General features: G+C 33.4%; 3 protein-coding genes and 1 long non-coding RNA gene across 4 annotated transcripts; 2 read left to right on the top strand and 2 right to left on the bottom strand.

Moving 5' to 3' along the window:
* Window positions 1-606: 606 nt before the first annotated feature.
* On the top strand, window positions 607-7,497 carry LOC134251552 (uncharacterized). Its single transcript, XR_009988781.1, has 5 exons — window positions 607-776; window positions 2,151-2,210; window positions 2,558-2,631; window positions 3,450-3,577; window positions 5,137-7,497. It is a non-coding gene; the product is annotated as an uncharacterized LOC134251552 (long non-coding RNA).
* Window positions 7,498-12,313: 4,816 nt separating this feature from the next.
* Window positions 12,314-12,847, bottom strand: LOC134251557 (baculoviral IAP repeat-containing protein 7-like). The gene has a single exon (XM_062733959.1). It carries the CDS (start codon window positions 12,845-12,847, stop codon window positions 12,314-12,316), a length of 534 nt encoding a protein of 177 aa, XP_062589943.1.
* A 119-nt stretch (window positions 12,848-12,966) lies between these two features.
* Window positions 12,967-15,183, bottom strand: LOC134251558 (uncharacterized). The gene has a single exon (XM_062733960.1). It carries the CDS (start codon window positions 15,181-15,183, stop codon window positions 12,967-12,969), a length of 2,217 nt encoding a protein of 738 aa, XP_062589944.1.
* Window positions 15,184-23,347: 8,164 nt separating this feature from the next.
* Window positions 23,348-25,944, top strand: LOC134251559 (coatomer subunit delta-like; the record flags this gene model as incomplete). The annotated part of the gene is made up of 5 exons (XM_062733961.1): window positions 23,348-23,491; window positions 24,804-24,843; window positions 25,031-25,254; window positions 25,385-25,564; window positions 25,745-25,944. Coding segments are annotated over exons 1-5 (647 nt in total), but the record flags the coding sequence as incomplete, so codon positions are not given.
* Window positions 25,945-25,995: the final 51 nt, after the last annotated feature.

Below are 25,995 nucleotides of genomic sequence, written 5' to 3' on the forward strand. Positions count from 1 at the left end.
TTCTCCTGTCATCTACGTCTAAAAGATCCTGTGTTTCTGGTACGGTCTCCTTTGTATTTTCCTCTGCCATATTTTACCTGTGTTGAATTCAGAATGCTAACGAAGAATGATCGTCGATGTCCAGCTCTGGTTTATATACCTTTACTGTAAGGGCCCTGTGCATCAATACGTTTTACCTACGTTTTCTTATATTTACCTGTTTGCATCCTCTATAAAGTGCCGTGTGCAAAAAACTGAGGGTCGTGTGCAAAAGAAATATACCTTTTACCTGTGTTTTCTTATATATACCTGTTTGCATCCTCTGTAAAGTGCCGTGTGCAAAAACTTACCTTATGCATTGTGACGTCATCCACTGTATAAATACAATGTGATTATGACGTCACACTTTTTTCATTTACAGTCTAGACCGCTTATAGTCTAGCCAGCCTAACCAGTTTGAACTGAATTTTTTACTGAAAGACAAAAACAAATAACACACAATACAAAAAACATATGTGTGTTATGTCTGTCAAGTTATAACACCAGGTCACTTTTTTTAAAAACTTAGAATTTCTTTTTAAAATAACTTTAAATTTTTTTTTCTTATTAATTTTTTTTTTGGTAAACCCCCCTTATAGTTTTTAAGAAATAAAATAAAAAAAAATCATGTAATACTACATCAGTGTTATGTTATTGTATGACTTCATCTTTTATACAGTCGGGTTCGGGGTTTCGGGCAGCCATGGCGAATTTCGGCAAAGATTTTACCCCAGTGAAAAAGGCTTGTAATCCACAGTGTAGGTCCTTTAAAGTTGTTTCACATTGTTTATGATTGTGATTATGTTATCGCTCACCTATATGTTTAATGTCAGCTATGCTGAATAACCCATTTCTGTGTAATTTGAGAGAATGTTTTGACATGTGGTGAAAGTATGGCGTGCTATTCATGTTATCATATAAAAAGTCGATCCTAAATAAATCTGTCTTAAAAAATACATTTTACGAATGACATTTAATATGATTGATTAGAGTATAGGTATCCATATATAAGAGATATTATTTTGCATTACTGTAGCGGGAGCAGCAATAATGAAAAGATTCTGATTCACTGTTGATGATGTTTAATACAGTTGTATAAAATAAATCATCATATACCATACCAGATTCTGCAAAATAACATAAAATACATTTACTCAAGTTAATATCACATATAACAGCAGAATCTATTGTCATCATAAATCAAATAATTACTATATAATTAATTAGATTATAAAATATTAAATATTGACACATATCAATGAGTTATACCTCTTGACTTTAAATATACAAATGATATTACTCTTATTCACTTCATAATAGTGGATATAATGACTATTTCCAATTATATACTTGCTTTATGTACATATAGCAACATACCAGACTATGGGTATGAATCCCTCTCTAATACATGATTTGTGTGTATGGCTTATATGGATTATCAATATCTACAATTTATAAATAACATCCATACACTATATATCATATTCTTTGTGTCATAAAATACATTCATTACAAAGTTTAAAATCAACTAGTTCATCAGCTTTTGACAAACTTAAATAATTTAATAAATCTCTCATATGCCTCTTTCATTCAGTAATTAATAGGAAAATATTAATATGAAATAGGAATGTCAAAAAGTCAACTTACTGTCAGTGGTCTTAAAGATTTCTCCAAAAATACAAAAACACAACTATACACATTGACTGCTCCTGGGCTAGTAATTAGCTGGACACACTGGACAAAGGGGGTCAAAGGTTTTGGCGGGAAATTATTGACCAATGGCTATTTTTACTTATGTATTTATTCAAGGTTAAAAGTTAAGTTTTAAGTTTAGGGCTCTAGAGATTTCTAGACTTTAATTATAGAAAGTTGTTACAAATTTATTTATTACTTGTTTAATGTTTATATAAAACATATTTATTTTAAATCAAGTTTATTATTGAAAGTTATTTTATAACTTTCAATGGCATCTGAAAGAAAAATACAATAAATTAAAATCAATATAAAATCAATACTATCACATTACATTTAAACATGTTTTCTGTCCTGTTTGTCTGTCAATTGTTGCTTTACTTCCTTTGTAAAATGAGATTAAATTGAGTATCACTGAATATTGTATGCTTTTTTTTCAGGATCAGCTAAGATGTTGTTTCACTGGATTATTTAATTGGGCATATAATTGGATAATTCTGGTAAGTTTGTCTTTGTTTTGTTTACATTTCCTATGATGGACATATCTTTGCATTTAATCATGATTATGTAAAGTTCTGTTTTGAATGTAAATGTACTGTATTTATCCTCATTTCATGTGATTTACACTTGTACATGTATAACCTGCATGTAACTCAGAGTACATTTAATATTTCTATGATGGGTCATTCTATGATTGAATTTCAATCAGAAAAATATTCACTAAATTTTAGTAAAATACATGGTATCTTTTACATTTCTATCCCTTTTGTCTGTAAATTATTACTTTACTTACATTGTAAAATGAGGTTAATTGTGTATCACTGAATTGTATGATTTTTTTTTTCAGGATCAGCTGAGATGTAATCAATCACTGGATTATTTAATGCATAGGCTAATTGGGCATATAGTTGAATATCTCTGGTAAGTTTGTCTTGTTTTTTTTAATTGTTTATACTTTTCCTATGAAGGTCATCTTTGCATTTAAGCATGATTATATGGTTAATTTAATTACTGTGTAATACTTATGTGATCTGTTGTCTCTAACTTACATTCATATAAGCACAGTCTTATTTTGTCTAAAATATATTAACACATGATTAAGGGATCTTCAGAATATTAATAAGTCCTTTTGTATAAATTATATGATTTAATTTCATAATTCATTATGTATGTTACCCATGGCCATGGAATTCAGACTTACTAAATGGTGATCAAAGAGATATTAATTAGGAATCTAATAAGAGAAAAGGAGGAAGTTACAAAAGATTTAATTCTAAGTTATTTACTTTTTGTTTTGATTCTAAATATGTGTGATATATGGTATACATATATTTTCATTTTCACTTTTGTTTCTTGGTAATGAGCTTTTCAAAAAATTAAGGACTACATGTTGTACTGTGATGATGCTAAAAAAGATGTATTTTTCTGTATGCAGTACTGACAGATATTAAACCAAAATTGAATCTGCTGTTAATAAAAAGTCTTTTAGTGTCTAAATAATTAATTTGATAATCATTTTATTTGTAATATTGATACAGTAATTGTGCTTTTTTTATTATCTAAAGATAACATGATGAACTTGTCTCATCTGGAGTTAATGTTAAAAACAATTTGTTTTGAGATTAAAAACAAACATTTTCATGAACTTTTTTGGCATTGTACATGTTTGTTCAATTTTTAAACATGCATTGTTTCACACAGTACTCTGTCATATTAACAAAATGGTTTTATTTCTACAGTCCTCAACCTGGAAGATATGTATTGTTCCTAACCATCTATAATCCATTCTCTATGAAGTTCAGACTGTCTGCTCTTCCTTTGGAAATACACAGTTAGTCAACCAACATAGAAACACACAAACTTGAAGGTAAAGTTTCAATGAGATACAATTGTAATATATATTTATTTATTATTTTATTTATTTTTTTTACATGTGCATGTTTATAATTTTGAATTGATATGTAAATGATATATTTAAATAAAAAGGGCTTGGTGGTCATGGTCATTTTTAGACTATATTGATCTCCTTTTAGAAGAAGAAGAAGAGCTCCATTTCAATATATATACAAAAATGCATGATCAAAGTTTGAAACTAAAATGTATGAAAGTTTTCTTTGCCAAATGATAGTTAACAGCTGAAGATAGCATATCTATAGAATAAGTTAAATATGGCTAATTTGTAACCCCCCCCCCCAACTTCCTTAATATCATAGTTGGTAAAGATAGCAAGTTTTGACTCCAATTGCTGATGAATTCTGAATTTCCCATTTAATATTAACATTATATCACAGGGAAAGAATACTATAATGTAGCACATCAGGATGACCAGAAAAGAAATCTTAATGACCCTCTTGACTATGTATAAAGATTGTAACCTTATAACTGATGTAAGATGATCTGATTGTGTGGAAATAAAATTCCCTGGTGTTTCTACTACCCAAGATCTTCTTATGAGTGTATGGGACTGTTGTAAACCTTATCCTGTTTATAAAAATAATACCTTGGAGCATGACACTTTATTCATAAAAGGTACTTTCAATATCATTTCTATGAGTTTGTGTTCTTTCTTTTTAATAATGTAGTAATGAATCCAAGTGTTATATCTCCTTTAACCTCATCAATATGTATGCTTCCAAAATCTTAGATCTGTCTGTATTAAGTTTCTTCAGCTCTTTGAACACAAATACCCTGATTCAATCTTTTGAGGTAAACATCCTAGAGACATCATAGATGATTATCAGAGTGTATATATCACAATCTTGACCATAAGGTCAATTTAAATGGTCAAAGGCACAACAAATAAAAGTGAAAACTTTTTTTTCTTTTTTTTAATCAGAATACATAATTTTGTAATAAACAAACACTGGAAAGTTACTCTCATAATGAGCCTTAATGTCTTCCAAGAGTTCAGTTTGGACTCCCTCCATTAATCCTTGTATCTTCTCCAATGGTTTTGTGGGCTAAAATTCATGTGTCTTTAACAAAATTTTTTTACTGACAACTGTTTTCTCTTATCATCTATAAACTTGACTTCTTCTTCTCTAGTCAAAGGTCTTTCAGGGTAATCCAAGTAATTCTTACCTTCTATGGGTAATAAAAGGTTATATTCCTCATTGGCTTCTTCTTCCATCAAGGGAGGTGGTATAAATTCTACAGGATGTTCTACCATCAAGGGAGGTGGTATGATATCTTTTCCTCCCTCCTGTTTAAGTAACCATTCACTTTCCTCTAATCTAGAGTTTTTACTCATTTCTTTGCTGAAGCTGTTCCCCATAATGAAGCCAGTTCACAACTGAGGTCTGTTTATACAAATGTTTACTATTTTATACTTTTTTTTGGTCTATATTTAGAATTCCATCAAGCTTATATTGTATAACAATTTTTTTTTTTCAACTAAGACTTTTTTTTTTTTTTTATATTTTTCAGGATTCTCTAGTGAGGGCTTATGGAAATGATCTATGTCTACTCTCAGAATGGTGAAAGACTATCAGATTATGCAAAGACTAACAGAATATCCTCTCTTGGAACACTGAAACAAGAAAATCAAACAGGAGATGGATGGAGGATTTAAGAAGCACATAGATAAATATAATTTCCAACGAATTTAACCAGTATTATCATAGACTGTGGTTTACAGGATGACAAAGTAACAGGATTGTATCATTTTACTGTCAGACACTGACTATGGATAAGATGTACCCATTTATTAAACTGAGATCTAGTCAAATCAAGTATTGAGAACATGATTTTCTGAAAGCATGAATTTAATCTCACCATCTTCAAAGTATCTGAATGTGACTTTTATTTTTTTACCAATTTCTATTGAAGACTGTTGTTATGTATGAGAAGTATACATTTAAACCTTTTATTTTTCATCTTATTTCTATAACCCCTTAGAAATTACATAGATATCCAGATGCTATATTTAATGTAATTATTACTTTCCTGGAAATGTAAATATATTTTATTTGTGTATATGTGTGTATTGTGGCCTATAATGAAATTTAGAAATTGAAATATGTAAAGGTCCCTTAATATCCCACATCAAGATGTAGGTGCCCAATAATCTGTGATGCAATAATATCTTGAATATTATTTATCATCTCATACACTTCATATGCTTACTACACATATCAGGTTATAGTAATACACATAGTTTTATAGGATAATTTGTCATGGTCAAAGCATGAGATTATTGAGATGACTACATTTGAAAATAATTTGTAACATACAAACTTCACATCATTAGTAAAAAATGAATAGGAGATTTTCTATAGATTTTTGGATCATTTACTCCTGAGTAAAAGTTAGTTCCTGAGATTACTGATATGAATCATTTAATGCAATAACTTCAAAATTGTGTGATAACTTATAGACTTTATAAAAATTAGTTGTAAATTCTTAGGAAAGAATTAAAATATTAATCAAATGTACAATGTCCAAGGGTGTTTATTTAAATATTATTATGTAATATCTTGGGTTTCTGTTTATTTATCATATTCAAATTGAAGACAGTTGTTATGTCTGGTTATTATACATTGGATCCTTTATTTTTAATTTCTACAACCCCCTAAAAATGACACAGATATTCAGAAGCTAGCTTTGGTGTATTTTTTTTTTTTTACTTTCCTGGAACTGTAAATACATTTTGTTTGTGTTTGTCCTATTTTGAATTTAATAGGTCTCAATAAGACCCCTCCCCCCATAAAGATGCATGTGTCCTATAATCTGTGATAATATGTTGAATATTTTTATTATTCCATAAATTTTATTCTTACTACACATGTAGTGTTTGGAGTAATGCACTTAGTTGTATAGGACAATATTCAAGGTCAAAGCATGAGATTATTGAGATAACTACCTTTGTCAATTATTTGTAACCTTCAAACTTTACATCTTAAGTGAAGAATGGATAGGAGATTTTCTATAGATTTTTGGATCATTTTCCTACAAGATAATATTACTGACTTGAAACATTTCATGGTGATTTACATACCTGCAGTCATAAATAGATACATGTAGGCATGGGGTAGACTCCTATAGATTTTAAGATCTTCATTCAAAAGTATGGAAAGTTTTTAAGTTTGAAAGATTAAATGTCAGCATATCATTTGCTTGTGAATTTAAAATAAATTCAAACATATACATCTTTAGATGATAACTAGTTATTTCAATTCCTGGACTTTCTGTCTTGATATTTTCCTTTATTATCTGTAAAATTTAATGATTGCTTTTTAGTTTAGTTGAACTAGTTTCTTATTAGCATGTGAAAATGGCATCATCCAAATAAGTTCATCTACATTTTATATGTAGGAGAGAATTTTTCATCACAGGGAAAGAAAGAGATTGTCTTGTATAATATAATGCATTGGTACACAAAAATATCTTTCAATTTCTAACATGTTTCATTTTTGTTACGTGGAATAAGTTCTGTTGATTTCCTACCAAAGACATACTAGTACAGTAATAAATGTATATGATGTGTCAAAAAAGCATGTGGAAACCTGATAACTTTATCATTTCTGATTAAAAATCAAATTATGAGTTTCATCTCTGTTACATTATTTAAAAAATTCTAAGTAGGGCACACACCAGAAACTCTTAAAATTATTATATCAGGGTTTAACACAACAATTCCAAATGATTTTTGAACGCTTTTCATGTATCAGAAAGACAAAACAGAATGTTTGTTCACAGATGTTCCAAAGGAAAACAAACACAAAGAAATGATTTGTAATGTTCTTTATGTGATTCATGTAAAATGTATTTTAAAAGTGTACCCTAACATTCATCTTTTGCATAAATACATTTTTTGTGGAGAATTTCTCATAACTTTGAAAAAAGTAGTCTTATTGTATAATAGGGTTAGCTTAAAATCTTGTAGACTTTAAAGTTGTATATGATGTGTTACACATCTTACATATGTAACCATTTCAGGGTTTTCAGCATATATTGTAGTTTTGTCTTAAATTTGTTTGTTCATGTAATCAATAATTTGCTAATACTCAAATTAGGAAATATATGAGAGAATAAACAAGAAAATCAGGTTTAAAAAATGTTTTTTACTACAAAGGGGTTAGTCAATATATTGAATCTATAAGTACATTTAGTCTATACACTTAAGGTATTTTTGTATGAAATAAACTTACATTTGAGCATTTTTAGACAATTGTTAACATTACTTGAACCAGTTTTAAAAAAATGATTAGATTCACTGTCAGCATGTTATTTCATATAAAATAAATGAGAAAACAATTTTATTTGAGTCAGTTTTTTTTTTATGTAAATAAAAAAGCATTGGAAGTTGGGAATATTTCACAAAGTTGATTGAGCATAATTCTCACTAGGACAGTAGTATAATGATTTAAGCATTAAAGAAACCATTTCATATTTCAATATACAAACCATGTTTAGTCAAGCAGTATATAGTTTACTCTTGCCAAAAAGTAAATGGTATCTCTATTCAGGGTCAATCCAAAGGTAAAAAAGAAATGAAAAAATATATTTCTATTTATGTATCAAACATGTAGGTATTATTGCCATAAATTCACTGTATTCATTTTTTGTTCTCTTTCTATGTATGAATATCTCTGATTTAGGCAATCAGAATACAAGAAGTAAATGAGTTATGTCAAATGATGAAGGTATACACCAGAAAATTAACATGGACAGAGAATTCTGAGTTTCCCTCAAATATGGCCGCCAAGTGATGTGAAATAAAAACAAAATGTGGATTCATCTATTAGGATTGAGACTTGTACATATTATGAATGATGGGTACTATGACATTAAGAATGACATGAAAGAAATAAGTTCGATTCAATTATATGAACAGTTCTTAATCCATACAGTCAAAATGGAAGAAATATTTTACTTTATAGGCATAAAGTAACAAACACTTACCCAATGCATCAAAATTTTACTTTTTGAAGAAAAGGAACCTTACTTACTTTGTTGAGTTGACATATTTTTTGTTTGACAGGTAGACTAATAGTTTCTGACTAGTATAATGAGAACTTTTTATTTAAGAGTCCTCAGATTATTCTGATATTCTGGTTAAGATATCTGTATGACATCAATTAATTTGTTCATACAAAGGGATAAAAGCTTTTTTCCAGGTTTCCTCTTTACTCAGATTAGATTGTGTCTTGTTAATATATCCAACATATAAGATACTCATCAAAGTTACACAAAAGGTAAATAAATGACCTTATTAAGTTTTTAGTCAAAAGGTCAAAGTGAGGAGGACATCTGCTAAATTTAATTATTTAGTTAATATTCATCAATGGATAGGTTAATTAAACAAACTTCATATATTTTTGAATTTTTAGGTTAAAGATCAGCACAATTTTTTGCTATACCATTGTTTTCCATGAATATCTTAACACCTCACTTTTGACTTTTCAGGTTAAAGGTCAATGTATTCCTACTACATTAAAATCTTCATTATTTAAGGATCTCAGAGTGATATTTTTTTATTTGTAAGGAATTAGGTATAAAATCTCAGACTCTTTCTATAATATGTCACTGAATGGGCTTCTTCATTTTAGAGAGTTTTACGAGCAAAATCATATACTGACTTTCAATCCTTCAAAACACAATATGTATATTTAAATCTTGAGATTCAGACTTTTTCAGACTTTTAGGTTTTCAGACTTTTAGGATTTCAATTTTAAAAACTTTCAGACTTTTAATCTTTTAAAACTTTCAATCTTGAGGACTGAGTATTTTTGATATTCATTTGGTATGCCATGTCTTTTAAATCATTACCATTAATCCTTAGTCATTCAAACTTTTCATATATGTAATACCAGAGTGTGAAAGTAACAGTGTATGTGCAATCTTCTTACTGTTTATCTAAAATTACTGATTTTAATACAGTCAAATAAAATTTTCTGATGATGGAAATTTCCAAAACTGTCTGACTTATACATATTTAAAGTTCACACTGTTGAATATCCATAAATATCAAAATATAATGATTCAGCATTAGCTATCATTCATACACTTGTTGAAATTCCTCATGCAATTTTGAAGAATCTCTGTTCTAAAGGATGCTAAAGACAAAAGATCCATACATTTCCAAGTAGTCATAATGTTTTAAAACTATATGTATCCACATTAAATTAAGGAACATTGGACCCCCCCCCCCCTTTTTTTCCTTTATAACTCATGACATTTCATGTAGATAGTGGGTATGATGTGTAAAATAATCTTTTTATGAAAAGAGGATGGTGTAAAAGTTACTCTTACCCCACACCCAAGGGGAGTAGGGAAGGGGGTTGAATCCCTTTCTTTTTGTCCAAGGAAAACCTGAATTTTAAAGATTAAACATAAGTTATCAAACGAATTAAATTAATAAAATTAATTTATTTTCTAAAAGTTTCTTTTTTAAATCTGAACATTTAAATTTTTTTTCCTTTTGATTACCAGACTGTCTAATAGGTGAACTGTATAAAACTGAATACAGATCATTTTAAAGTCTTGCATTTTTTATGGCAAATCATTAAATAATGGGATAATATATATATAAACCTCACCCATACATAAACAGGAGTGAAACTGAAAAGCCATGCAGGTTTGCATTCTTAATCTTATTTTTTGTTTACTATATGTATGACTTGTACCACTCCAATTGAATAAATAAATAAATAAAAAAAAAAATAGGCTTTCCTCTCCTTAAGTTTTCTGTAACCATTAGCACACTCTCAAAAATACAGCACCTTTTAGAAAAAAATTATGGCTTTTTTTTTTTCCTGTTTTATGTTAGACAGACTTATTTTCTATGAAACTGTGTTCATGTGAAATTGAATCCTTTTGACCTTATATACCTTAAAATTGAAGAAGTAAAAAAAAAATTATACCTGTTTTAAATGGATGACCATGTTCAGTGAGATACTTTAGTGAGATACTTTAGCAACAAAAATACAGGACCTGTGACCCTTCTATTTATAACAACACTTCTTTTTAAAAAATTCAAAAATTTATTCAATGATTTACACTTCTATTTCTTCTGATGATGATCGGTCCTCAATCAGTCGCGTCAACACCCCAGGTCCTTTGTTTTCCATCGAGTCTTTAATCTGGGAAAAAGGGATGCGACAATACACGTACTCTGTAGGACAATAATGAGGTGGAAACGTCAGTCCTTTTTTCTCCATCTTGATATAATATTTCAGACAATCTCCAATGTCCGAGAACCATGAACTTTCATTCCGAATGGTGTTGATGGGTGTCAGAAGATTCCTTTGAGTACAAGTAACCCATTTGTATTGCTGATAATGTTGGTTGATTTTCACCCTCACTGTAGATCCTGTTAGAGGTGGGATTTTCATTCTTTTTTCCAACCACACATTGTCCAGGGAATAGCCTGGATGATTTTCATAGAAATCCATGATGGCTCCTATTTTAGTTTTCATCCAGTCTCCTTGCATGTACATACACTGACTAATGGGACTCTCACAATACCAACGATACTGCATCTTTTGGGGAAAAACACGTCTGACTTGTTTCGTGTCCTTTTTCAGAATGAGAGAGAGTTGTTTGATATATACCTCTTGAATAAAGCTCCGCTTTATATATATATATATATATACCTTTACTGTAAGAGCCGTGTGCAAAACATATACGATAGACCTACGTTTTTTATGCTGACTACACAGGTAATACTGGCGCCGTGTGCAAAAACCTATACGATAGACCTACGTTTTTTTTTATGTACACAGGTTAATACTTGGCAGCGATTCAAATCCCTGATTGTGACGTCATCCTTACAAAACCTAATGTATAGAGAGAGCGCGTAGTTGTGTGTTTATAGGGAAAAACAACACTAGAATTTTTGGGTTTTTCTTTTATTTTTTATTCATAACAACAAGAACAAGAACATCATTATAATAATAAACATTCAAAACTTTTCTTCAGTTCCTTTTGTATGGGAAAAGGTCTCCTCATGTACAAATAGTGTGTTTCACAACGGTTACCACGGTTAATGATATCGTATCTTTTTAGGGGGCCCACTTTCTTACCATAATCTTTAATACAATCTCCGGGTTTTTCTATCCATTTCCCTTGAAACAAAGTGCTTTCGGGTCCCTCTCTCTGGTGAGGCAAGACGTAATTGATTTTCCATTTGAATTCCCGATACTTGGGATGTCTTGGTCCTGCTAAGAGCAGGATGCTGTCCCCTATGGGATCAGGTAACTTGATTCTCTTATACAGGTAGATTTCATGGAGACCTGTTTGTCCTGGATTCTGATCAAAGAAATCTTGAATACATTCCTCTTTGTTTTTCATCCATTCTCCCTTTAAACTAGTACCCTCTTTAGGTTCTACTATTTTCCAACGATACTCTGAGTTTAAAACTTCCATGACGTGTGTGCTCTGTCCCTCACTCAGATCAGAAATGATCTCTAGGATTTGTAGGTCTCCTTTTTATATAGAGACTGGAGTATTTATTTTTTAACTTGCAGAGGAAAAAACCAATAGAGAATTTTAAATTAAGAATAATTCAATAATCTCATTCTTTTATCACTGAAAAAAAATCTAGGTCTGATTGCTTAACAATAGAAAACACTAAATTTGAGTTCTGTCCTTTTATTTATAGTTAACACAGAAATATCCGTTTGGACTGTTGAATCTCGCCACGACAGATGGGGCAAAAATGAAAAGAAGGAGCACACAAAGCACAGCAGCATAGGTGTCCACAAGGTAGAAAAGCGATTTGTAATTCCTCGTCTAAACAAATGTGACATTTTCCTCGAGCCTGGACGTCTGGTTGTGGGTTCAGTAGAGGTTTGATCTTAATGAAAGGTTTATATCCCTGCTTCTCTAAGTCCCCGACAAATATACTCATCACCCAGCTTCGACCCTTATACTGATTGATGTAAGGACAATTGGGATTCCAATAAGCATGTTCTGCATAAGGATCCTCCTCAAGATCCCAATTGGTTAAAGTCATTCCACAATGAAAACAGGTAGCGTTATCTTTCACTCCCCTGTAGAAAAACCCAGCTCGAGCTAGGTCTGGTATTTTCCCTAAGAGAGGTTCTGGCCATCCCTGCTCAAAAGTAGCTTCTCTCTTTGAGAGCTGAGCATACTGGGGAAAACGCATGGGTTGGTCTGGCTCGCGACTCCCCATGATTAGAAATGACCTTTGATTTTGAATAAGAATACCTTTTTATAGAGAAAAAAAAACAACACATAAAAACAATTCAATTTTTTATTTGTAACAAACAAACAAACAAACAAACAAACATATCAATAACCATAAGGTAAAGTGTTATAATTCTCTACAATTTGTCTCTTGTCATATACAATTCTAACTGTTTTCTCTGAAGGTTTGTTCACGACCTCACAATCCCGGGTCCTCTGGATTTTGCTGGGATAGGGAACTTTTATTTCCTCTATTTCTCCCATGAGCATTTTTTGTAAAGTCTCTGGGCACACCAACTGAGAGGTTCGATGGTTGAGAGTGACCCCTTTGCATTTATGAACCTCGGTTCCTTTGTCCGTTCGGAAAGCATAATTTTTAGGACCTGCCGACATGAATTTAGTGATGTGATCCCCGTCTAATTCGTCGGTCCATTCTCCTAAACTATGGCCCAAAGTAGGATTAAAAGCTCCTTCCTTATGTTGGTAAATGATACTGTCCGTATCGAAATAAAGGCCCCGTTCTTCTAAAGGTCGTAAAGTCTCGTAGAGATGTAAGCGAGCATAGGCGGTGGTAAAACAAGCTAGGATCACGTTTCCAAAGGGACATTCTTCGACGAATTCCTGTTTGTCTTGAAAATTCACTAGAATCTTGTCTTCAATGGAATCTTCTTTATTGACTAAGAGTCGCACACCCTTGATGTCGACCGTCGAATTTTGTAAGAGTTGATGTAATTCCTCTACTTCGTCCAAGTATCTGACTTTGGGTAATAACAAGCGTTGAGCAAATTTTCCCCACAGACAATTTAAAAAGAGTTTAGCAATGGTTCTTAACACTGGATTCTTCTTGATACTGAGAATGTCCATCATGAATCCTTCTTTGTATAACACTTCTCGAATGTAATCTTGTTCTTGTTCTGAGGTCTTACATTCGGAGGGAAATCCGGACGCTTCCTGTTTGATCTTGAGGAAGGTATCGATGTACTCTTTAAATAAGTCTTGACTGCGTTCTTTGAAATGCCACACTTCGTAAGTTTGCTCTAAGGTATACCCCATGTCCAAGGCTTTATGTAATTCGCACGTCACCCAAGTACCCGTGAGACTACGTTCCCGGTCGGTGTGTTGACATGGGTGTTGAGACGTAGAGTCTTGTTGTTGGGCACAGGTGCGACATAAGGGAAATAATAACTTACCTCCCGTCCGATAAGGTAATACGGGGTGAAAGAGGCCTCGGGGTGGTAAGACCCGACAGTGAATGAGACCGAAATAACTTCTCACGTCCTGGAAGTCGTCTGTGATGATCTCGGGATGCCCTAAGGGAAAAGGTCTGTGTTTCAATACGTAAGGGTATAAGGAACACACGTCCACGTATCTCATGTCCCCTTCATCACAATATAATTTAGTGGCATTGGTCCGGCCTCCGTACAGGGCTTCTCGAGGTTTCAAAGGATCCGGAATGTCCAGATCTCGTACAAATTGCTGTAAAGTCTCATCTTGTTGCACTTGTTGATCGAAATCGTGCTCCCAGATACTACACACGTTGTACCCCATGTCCTCTAAATCCGCAGTCCTTCTGAGGGTTTTCTCGTGTAATTGTTGGTAAGTAAATTGGGTCCGGTGAGGATGAGTTTCCGTCTGTAAACTGGGATAGCAAGTGGGGCATCCGTGCCAATAGCATCCGTAAAATTCGTAGACGGTACGAGTCGCTTCCTGGTATCCGTCGACGGTATAATTTCCGATCGGGACTTCGCCTCCGTTTCTGGCATGTCGTATGTGACATCCATTCTGATGACTCATCCAGGTGAGCCATCGACAGGCTTTGGCCGAATATTGTCGTGCCGGATCATACCCGAGGTTCGGAATGATGGCAATGCTGTCTTTAGGCATGAAATTTCGACGGTACGCTAAATTAGCAGCACTGGCAAACGTGATGGATTCCTGGAAAGGGTCCACGTTGACCAACTTCTTGAGGGTGCTTCTAAACCGTGCACAGCATTTGTGTAAAATGTCGACGTCCGAGATACAATACCCTACAAACTCTTTCTGGAAATCAAACACTTTTCCCCTCTGTTGGTCGTACCATTCGTAAAAAGCTTTTCGTCCACTGGTAGTCATTTCGTCCGGATTGTAGAAAGCTGCCGGTGGATAAGGTCCCACGTAATTCTGGTTCTGTTCCGTATTAAAAAAGTGAGGGAAATAACCTTTCTTCATTTCCTTCAAATCGAAAGCGGAGGGCATCTGGGCCAATGGAAAGGTTAAGAAACTATAAGAGTCGATGAATTTGAGTCCACATATTTCCATGGACAAGATCTTACTCCCGTTCATGATCACGCTAGGTTTCAGGGGAGAAGAATGCACTATGTAATTCAAAATGAATTGTCCGTCGTATCCTTTGAAGTTATGGGCGATGATGATGGCCCCATCGTGTACTAAAGTGGAATTCTTAGTACCTGTAGTGGGTTGAAATAACCAGTCCATGAACTTCTTTAAGGTGTCTGGGCCTTGAAATAGGTGCTGACGGGGTCCCATGTGTTGACAATGAGGACAAGGTTGGTCTATGGGTAAGTCATCGCAATGTTGACAGACGCGATGTGCCACACACAGATTAGGAACGTGAATGCCCGATTCCTGAGTGCATTCGAAATCGAAATAAATGGTAAACTCTAAGGTGCCTTTTCCCTTCTTCTTCTTCTTGGGCTTCTGTCGAACGTAGCACCGATGATCGGCATCGACGATTTTCTTACAGATCTTACACTGTTTCTGATCTCCGCATTTGTGATGAGGAAATAATTTCTTAGGTATCCAGGACTGACATTTCTCGCATATCCCCATTAAATTGCAGACAGTAGTGCTGGTCTTCTTACTATGGGATTTTAAATGATTTTCGTAGCAGGTCCTGTTCTTAAACATTCCATGGCATTCCTGGCATTTAATCTTGATCCCTTCATCGGGACAATTAGGGTGATGTCCTAAACAAAAGGTACAGCGATGAGGGCATTTGGAGCGATGGTCTGTGAATTTAGTGTACCCCACGTCACAATGATCACAGTAATATTGGTTCCCCGTTACTCCCGGCATCGATATGATGGCATCGCAATGACGGTTGTCTAACAAAATGTTCAAACAAGTTCCATCTCCCCAGCCTTTGAAGATGCGCTCTAAACAGAGTTTAGTGGAAGTAGATTTGAACTGAAATATTTTCAGACGATACTGAGGAGCTAATACCTGTTGTAATTTCGGCCACTCTGCAGATCCACACGCTTGAGTGATATCACATCCGGCCTGTTCCATGAGAGCTATGGCTTCTCGTTTCTGGTCTAAGTATTGATCTCCTAATCTCATGCGTTTCCATCGTTTTTCCCATTCCGGGTCTGGATGTTCCGGTTTCTGACTGTGTAATCGAGTGACGACGATGGCTCTAGCCAAACAAAATTTATCATTGGGATTGACGATCCGAACGATGGATTGTTTATTTTTCTTGAAAGTTTCTTTATCCAGTTGTAGATGTTTGGTTCTGTTTCCACCACTCCCCTGGGGATTCTCGATGTGTAACAGATCGAATTTCGTGGAGCCGTCGCCGATTTTGAACTCCTTTTTGGATTGTTGCACACGTTGTATTTCTTTAAAAATGACGTCTTCGTTTAAATCTTTACATTGCATAAACCCATAAGAAATGTCTGAATCCAAAGATGGGTGACTTATGTTCAGCTGAAGGTAATCGTTAGGATCACACTGCATTTTCGATTTGAAGTCCTGTAACATGTTTGTGAATAATCGTCGAAGGAAAGCTGTGCTTTCTTCTTCTTCTGGAAATTCATCGAAATGAACGACATATTTATTTTCATGCGCTTTAAATTTCGGAGAGGTCCAATTTTCAGCTGGTCTCATGTGATAATACTCCGAAATGGGTTTAGGTGGTAAATCTATTTCTCTTTCGGTACTTTTTCGTTTCAATGTGCGTCGAGCCTGTACCTGTTTTTCTCTAGTAGAATCCATGTCTATCAGGTGATGGCTCTGAGGGTAAAATGAACCCAAAGTCGGAGAAAACCGTATTTATATACAGTGGATGACGTCATAATGCACAGGTAAGTTTTTTGCACACGGCCCTAAAACAAAAAATTGGCTCGCTGCCAAGTATTCACCTGTGTAGTCAGCATATTTTTTTTTTTTTACACACGGCGTTTACCTGTATAGTCAGCATAAAAAAAAACGTAGGTAAAACGTATTTTTGCACACGACCCTAAAATAAATCCATGCTATATATAAACCAGCGCTGGACATTGATGATCATTCTGTGTGAGTACTTGGAATTGGACACAGGTAAAAAAAAATGGAGCAGACAAAAAATATGACAGAGGAAATGGAGTATTGTTGGTCTATTAACGGAGAACGTTTTGGAGAATGGATGAAAATTAAAGAAGAAGCCATCCAGGATTTTTATAAACGCAACAGAAATTATTTAAAATGGCCACCGAATTTAAAGTACAAAAAATTTTGGTTGGTAAAAAGAGTGGAATTGGATCCTGAAGATTATGAAAAAAATCATGACACCAGAGAGGAAAAATACTGTCTGAAGGAGAGAAAAAATGGATATGATGGTTATCAAAAATACCAATTGAAGATCATGAGTGAACCTTATACAATACTGGAGAAGAGTTCCTGGAAAATTCAACTTGGATTGTGTTTTTATCAATTGGAAGAAAAGAGGTTTCGGAAAGAAAACAGCCTTCAAGGACTTTTTACAGATAGGCCTATTTATAAAGTGTATGTATATTGTCGCATCCCTTTATCGCCTGAAGAAAAAACAATCTAAAGAAAAAGGAGAGGGAAAAAATTAAGAAGACAGTGTATAATTGTATTTTCATTCTGAATAAAATTGAAAAATCAAAATCTGTGTTCTTGTTTTCACTAAAACCAGTTCAAACCGGTTAGGCTAGACTGTCTAGACTCTGAAGCGTGACGTCATAATCACATTCTTGCAATGTTTTTTGCACACGGCGCATTTTTTACCTGTATAGTCAGCATAAAAACAAAAAAAAAAGTAGTACCTACGTACCCATGTAAACAATGTAAGCACCCCGTATTTAGGGGATAGGATAGGTTAGGGTTAAAAAAGGGATTAGGGTTAGAAGGGGCTAAGGGGGATAGGGTTAGTTAGGGCTAGGGGGTTAGGGTTACTTAGGGTTAGGGTTAGGGTTAGGGCTAGGGTTAGTTAGGGGTTAGGGTTAGGGTTAGGGTTAGGGGGTTAGGGTTAGGGTTAGTTAGGGTTAAGGGGCTAGGGTTAGGGTTAGGGGGCTAGGGTTAGTTAGGGTTAGGACTGCACTCAGTTGACCCCCCTTTCCCCTCAACCAATCAAATCACGTGATTTTCTCTCAGCCAATCAGAATCTTCCGCGCTAGCGGGGAGGCTTATACTACTGATATCCAATGAAAGGCCTTCTCACAAGAATTGCATATGTGAAGAAAGAAAGCCTTAGTCCTCACCGTTCAAAAGTTATGGTCAAGGTTAAATTTTTTTTATAAGTTCGTAAATCTCCAAGGTCAAGGTCAAAAGGTCAAGGTTGTTGTTATCCAATGAAAGGTCTTGTCACAAACAATACATATGTGAAATATGAAAGTCCTAGTTCTCACTATTCAAAAGTTATGGCCAAAGTAAAAGTTAAGAATTTTTGTGTAAAAGTGGGTCAAACTCCAAGTTCAAGGTCAAATTTGGTGGTACCCAAAGAAAGGTCTTGTCACAAGGAATACACATGTAAAATATGAAAGTCATAGCTCCACTAAATCAAAAGTTATGGGCAAGGTTAAAGTTTTTGTGACGGACAGACTGACGGAAAGACTGACGGACAGACTGACGGACAGACAGACAGACGAATGAGATTTAATGTCCCCTCGCTTTCGCGAAAGCGGGGGACAACTAGTACTTTCTTTCAAGCAGAGTCTTGAAAATCATCGTATATTTTGACTTTAAACAACAATAATTGCTTTATGGTATGTTTCAATGATTAAAGAACTAACAACTATATATATATTCCTATCTTGTTATTAATCATCTGCAGAATAATTTTTTTCTGATTCTACACACATGTACGTACTCTCTCTATATATATCTCTCTCTCTCTCTGAAGTTGTTTTTATAACAATATCTGTATACATGTATGTAGTTTGTAGACCAGTTTTCCTAACAATCTTTTGAAATCCCCCATCATTTGCAGGATTTATAAAAAAAAAAATAGTATAGAGGAATTCCAAAAAAATACTGCGAATTGCCGAGGTTTCCAATTGCGTCATGTTCCTATTCCTATGTTGGTTGATATTCCGCGATGAACTCATAATAAAAGACTCAAAGACTGTAATAGCAATTTAATTTCTGATAAATGTGATGTCTTGAACTTCCGTTGTCTATATAACAACATAATTATCACCTGCATGTTGAGTTTACCGGGGGTATGTCTAACAGATGAGCGAAAGCCACGGACACTTGACTAAATATAATGTTCTCATTAGAAAAATGTAACCCCATTCCGAATACATTGTAATTGAATTAATATGTATATATGGATTGTACATATGATACGAAAAATATGTAACGCGTCAAGTGCCTATGGCACGCCAAATTCACAAAAATGAGCTAAACCTAGTTTCACAACTGATAAGCTAGGTTTATTGACTGTAAACTATAGTTTACAAACCGTGAACTATAGTTTATAATTCGTTAACTATAGTTTTCATCTGTAAAACTATATTTAACGGTTGTTAACTATAGTTTACGAATGCTAATCTAAGTTTATCTATGGCACGCCAAATTCACAAAAATGAGATAAACCTAGTTTCACATTTGATAAACTAGGTTTATCGACTGTAAACTATAGTTTACAAACCGTAAACTATAGTTAACGATTCGTTAAGTATAGTTTTCATCTGTAAAACTATATTTAACGGTTGTTAACAATAGTTTACGAATGATAATCTAAGTTTATCTGTCTGTAATAAGCATTAACAATAGATTTTGTTGATAAACATAGATTCACGTTTGTAAACTATAGTTTACGATCGTAAACTATAGTTAAGAGTTGTTAATCATAGTTTCACAAATCGTGAATCTATATTTATCAGATCGTTAAATATAGTTAACGGTTTGTAAACTATAGTTTACAAATTGTCAAACTGTATTTATCAGATAATCTATGTTTTGCAATCGCAAATGATTGTTTCCGGTGTTAAATATGGTTTACGGTTGTGAAACATAGATTATCGCGTTAACTATAGTTTACAGATGTAAAATATAGATTAACGTTGTTAACTATAGTTTACAGTCCGTAAACTATAGTTTACAACCGATAAACCTAGTTTATCGACTGTGAAACTATGTTTTGCTCATTTTTTGTGAATTTGGCGTGCCATATTTATCTGTCTGTAATAGATTTTGTTGTTAAACATAGATTCACGTCTGTAAACTATAATTTACGATCGTTAACTATAGTTAAGAGTTGTAAACCATAGTTTACAAATCGTGAAACTGTATTTATCAGATAATCTATGTTTTGCGATCGCAAATGATCATTTTTGGTGTTAAGTATAGTTTACGATTGTGAAACATAGATTATCGCGTTAACTGTGGTTTACAGAAGTAAAATATAGATTAACATTGTTAACTATAGTTTACAGTCCGCAAACTATAGTTTACAACCGATAAACATAGTTTATCGACTGTGAAACTATGATTAGCACATTTTTGTGAATTTGGCGTGCTAAACCTAGTTTCACAATTGATAAACTAGGTTTATAACTGTGGTTTACAGAAGTAAAATATAGATTAACGTTGTTAACTATAGTTCGGTACAGTCCGTAAACTATAGTTTACAACCGATAAACCTAGTTTATTGACTGTGAATCTATGTTTTGCTCATTTTTGTGAATTTGGCGTGCCATAAGTGCCTGTTACTAAATCATGTTCGTCGTTCAAATCTATTCTTTGAAAAGAGGCAGGTTATGTACAAACAAACGGATGACACAAATTAAGTACCTGCATCCTCTTTAAAGTCACTATTTCACAACTGTTATGGTCAATACATGTATAATGACTTTGATTGAAGATACAATCTCACATAGGATCGACGAATATTTACATTCATTCAAATTGTTACACTGTTATTTTAATGCTGAATTGATCGTCATTCATTCAGATTGTTAGACCGTTATTTTAATGCTGAATTCATCGTCATTCATTCAAATTGTTAGACCGTTATTTTAGTGTTGAATTGATTTCCTCGTTTATCCAGTCATAACGAGGATCACACATCTCTCCACATAACTCCGCTTCTTGAGCTTGGTTACTGTATGCTAACTTTATCTTCATCTTCATTCCAAATTAAGAATACTTACACACGTATATAGTTCAAGACTTTAGCAGTGTCAGTTAAGGATACCGCATCAATTGTCTCATAAGAGTAAAACTGAATTCACCATAAATCTGGAAGAAAGAGGGTTGTATTTCTCCACAAAAAATGCAAAGTAATGTGTAGTTACCAACTTACCCATGGTATTTTCTTAAATTTTCTTTTTTTAATTTCATTATATTATGTCAGAAAAAATATCAAAACTTTAAAATATTTTCAGAAAATGCTAATAAAAGTCGATTTTATAGGCATTTACTTTAAATCAAGCTGAGTTACATTTATGAAAAGTACCGGTATTACATGTACATGTACACGAAGAGATTTCAATTACGAACTTCATTTTGAGACATTTTAAAACCTATTTACATTTTTTCAAAATTCCCAATACTTATTTTCATCATGAACAGTAGGTTTAAATAGATTTTCGTCAACGGTTCAAATGGAGATGAAATTGAAGCATGAAGCGTTTCTTTTTCAGAAATGACTATTACGTCTCACAAAATGTATCCTGATATGAAGAAAAGGGACAGTAAATAGAAATATCAATAATTTATTTTCTTCTCATAAAAAATATGAAAACAAGAAGTGTTTGTGAAACACTGATGCCCCCGTGTGGTAGCTTATGGCGAGGGTTGAATTCTCTCAAATGCATATCAAATTCCAAAGGTCAAGGTCAATTAAACGTTTTGGTACCCAAAGGATCGAAGGTCTTGTTACAAGGAATACACCTGTGAAATATGAAAGCCCTATTTCTAACTCTTCAAAAATATGACCAAGGTTAAAGTTTTAAAAAGTGGATCAAACTGTTAGGTCAAGGTCAAAAATATTTAGACCAACTGAAAAGTCTTGTCACAATAAATACACATGTGAAGGATGAAAGCCCTAGCTCCAACTGTTATGGCCAAGGTTAAAGTGTGGTGTGTGCATTTTTTTTTTTTTTTGGTAAAAGTACTCAATAGTGAAGGAGTATGTTAAATTTTAGTTGACAACATAGAGACAAACAGACAGACGGGACAAAAACAAAACACCCCGGGATCTTTCGCTCCAGGGGCATAATAATAATATTTACTGCCATAATATTTTATTCGTATTGGAAAACACAATGAAGCGTGAAAAAAAATATGTAAAGATAACGAACAGTAAATTCGAGTTCAAAAGTCCATGAAACAATACAAAATAGAAGTGGAGCAAACAGTCGGACCTCCAAAACATCAGAGATGGGATCAGGTGCCATTGATGATCGAGCATCTAATGCCGACCGGTCACACTCTCCGTGTGCGCCTTTTCATGTTCGGGGAACAAAAAGAAAAAATCGCAGACAAGTCAGTGTGTAAATGATGGCATAACAATCAGTATGAAAAAAGGAAGTCTACTTTTGACATAATGATAAATACAGTATTTTTCAACAAGGTAATTGTATCGACCATAGAACTTGATGACTGCTGATATTCGTAGTTTAGAAATCATATAATTTATCGGAAGTCTATCATCAACAAACAATATGGCATCAGCATTGCACAGCATAAATTCGTAACCATATTCAAGTTGAGAACAAAATTAACTTAATTTATTGGCAAATTATATTCCAAATATATTATTCTACGTTGTGCTATGTGTACCTTTGTATCTAAAAAGAATAGCATAATTTTTTTGTAACTTAAAGTTCTTCTTTTAATCTGCTACACGTTTAGGGAAATTTAAAAAAATGTGTTGGCACGCAGCATCCTCTTTTATAGGAGTAGGCCTACCCCCTTTCTTTAAAAATAGAGACGGTCCTGATTTTTTATATTGTATCAGAGACATAGATAGCCAGCATCTGGCTGTTTCTTGGTAAGTTCCAACAATATCTGAAAGAAACATTTCACATTTGAAGCAATCCGGATAAAATATACGTACAGTCATAACTGTTCAGATTTGGAATTTATTTTGAATAAAATTATTTCCGGCAAATAACCTTCAATAAAAAAATTATTTAAAATATTTTACAGGAATTTTCCCTCTTGATTCTTTTCAAATATTTAAAATAAGTAAGCTTGAATATCAAATAGCAAAGACGGTTACAAATATACCATAAAAACCTTTTAATAGTAAAATAGTACACTCTGTTTGCAGCGGAGGAATACATATCAGATTGACGTGGCCGACTTGCTGGAACTTCCAGCTCGACAATAACAATATTTCGAGGTTTATTTGCCCTTTTCATATTGATAGAGTTGTTTATCTTCAAATTTCAAAATGGTACGTATTTTTCCTGATTTGATTATGGGGGAAAACGAATCTTTATACACTTATTGTTTTTCTGTAACCCAAAGAAAATGATGTTCTACAATTTGTTAAATATGTAAAAATTCATATAGAACTAAATGTGAGAATAGTTTCTCGAAGATAAGACTATGGAAAGAATAAGATTTGACGTTACTTTAAGAAAAATAGTGTAACATTATTTAACATAACTTAATACACTATGTAAATATCCGATTATCAAAAAGTTCGAATTTTCTCTGTTTCGGATACCGGTTTGCATTAATTAGAAATTGAGAGCATGCAAGACACTATACAAAAGAATAGATCATCATCTACATGTTCTTTAAGTAAATAAGCAAATCACTTATGAATTAAGTGAAAGAATTTGCAATTGTATTTGATTACATTTATACTTATAGAATAACAAATACTGTATCTTGTGTATATGCCCTTTTACTTGACTGCATACCTGAATTATTGCATGTTTCTTTAGACATGTCCATACAGTTAGCATATGTCCCATTGAGTTTCAGTGTAGTAAAATTAAGCAATATCAATCTGCAATTAATGTTAAGAATAGGCAATAAATATGAAATAATAATCAAATGACCATCTATGATCAGTTCAGTTATGAAAATCTTTTTTGAGCTTGTTTGTGTCTTATGTCCTTAAATTCACCTTTTCAGCCTAAATTCATAGTTTTTTGATTTGTTCACAATTAAGAGTGAAATGCTTTGCAGACTTGTCGAAATTTTTTAATCACTGTCAGACATTTGGTCTGAAATCGAATGTTCTGTCGGACGAGTCAAACTTTTGTCAGACCAGATACTAGTACCTTATTTTGATGCGGAAAAAGTTATATGAATAACAGCGCCAACATGTCCTTTGTTACTTTCAATAGCTTTCAATCTAACAAGTTTCCTTTCTTGGGATAGAGAGTCTTTAACATAGACATAAATGACAAGTTTTACAACTTTGCTATAACAAATTTACTTAGCTATCGTCAACATGCTGTGTACGCGGCCATTTTTTTCGTGTTTGTGACCATTAACTACGCATCCTGATCCCGACCTTCATTAAATTTGCACTATGCTCAATTTTTTTCAATCGGTCATCTGGACTGACGTTTTCTTAAATGTTATCGGTCCAGACAAATTTTTACCAGCCTTGCCGACAGGACCGACGGATTTCGACAAGTCTGGCTTTGTTTGTTTTGATACACAGCTAATGCATAGTAACGAATTATATTGCTAAACCAGGTGTGACAGATAGTGGCATAAATAATTTTTATTGATTAACTTTGTAGGTACTGCTTGCTGCAGCAGTTTGCAACAAGTCAGGCAAAGGTATGTTATCTCTAAAATTTCCCCCAAAAAAAATCAAGACTTCTGAAGATGAAGTGAATTTGAGAATTTGAAATCCTTAGTCCTTTGTGTAACAGTTCAACACCAATCTTAAAAGTTAGTTTGATCGTCTAATTGTTAAACATTTAAAGAGTATTTTTCAAAAAAACATTGTAATTCCTCTTTCCAGCAATAATATCTCGGCAATTTGTTGAGATGACAAGATCTCGAATTGAGGGACTGCTGGCAGCTTTTCCAAAGTTAATGAGTTCTGGGAAACAACATACATTTGTAGAAACTGAGAGTGTACGATATGTCTACCAGCCATTAGAGAAGCTCTATATGTTACTAATCACAACTAAAGCTAGCAACATTTTAGAGGATTTAGAAACTCTCAGGCTTTTTGCAAGAGTCGTAAGTATTATCTTTGAGTTTATCTGAAAGGGTGTTTAAAATTAACAGTTTCAAAAATTTACTTTTCTAAAGCCTGACTTCCTTTTGTGTATTTTACTGGCCAGTAAATCAGTTTTTTTTAAAATTACAGATACCAGAGTATTGTAAAAACTTTGATGAGCAAGATATTGTGGATCAAGCCTTTCCTCTGATATTTGCCTTTGATGAAATTGTTGCTCTGGGTTATAGAGAAAGTGTCAATCTTGCACAGATCAGAACATTTACAGAAATGGAATCACATGAAGAAGCTGTTTTCAAATCTGTGAGAGAGGTAAGAAAATGTTCAGAATGTATTACTTTTCACTGGCCAGGAAGAATCAAATAAATATATTTCATATAACTTACATTTTTTCAAAATTCTTTGGTGGTTTTAAAGGAATCTCTCCTTTGACTTATAGTTTTTTTTTCCAAGAGCATTGTAAATTGTTGTTCATGTTTCTACGATATTTAGACACAAGAAAAAGAAGCTAAGATTCAGATGCAGAAGAAGGCCAAGGAACTGCAGGCGGCCCGCCGTGAGAATCAGAAATCTGGACGAAGTGGAGGATTTGGTGGTGGCTTTGGAAGTGGTTCCTTTACACAGAGAGATAACCCTATTATTGACAGTGTTCCCATGGATACACCCAAACCATCATACACAGCACCTGCTAGGTATGGACTGAACAACACAGAACTAGATTATTCAAACATAGAGATGATAAA

This window comes from Saccostrea cucullata, unplaced genomic scaffold, assembly GCF_032062105.1.
Source record: "Saccostrea cucullata isolate Sc308-1 unplaced genomic scaffold, CSIRO_AGI_Scuc_v1 ctg1580, whole genome shotgun sequence".
NCBI lineage: Eukaryota > Metazoa > Mollusca > Bivalvia > Ostreida > Ostreidae > Saccostrea > Saccostrea cuccullata.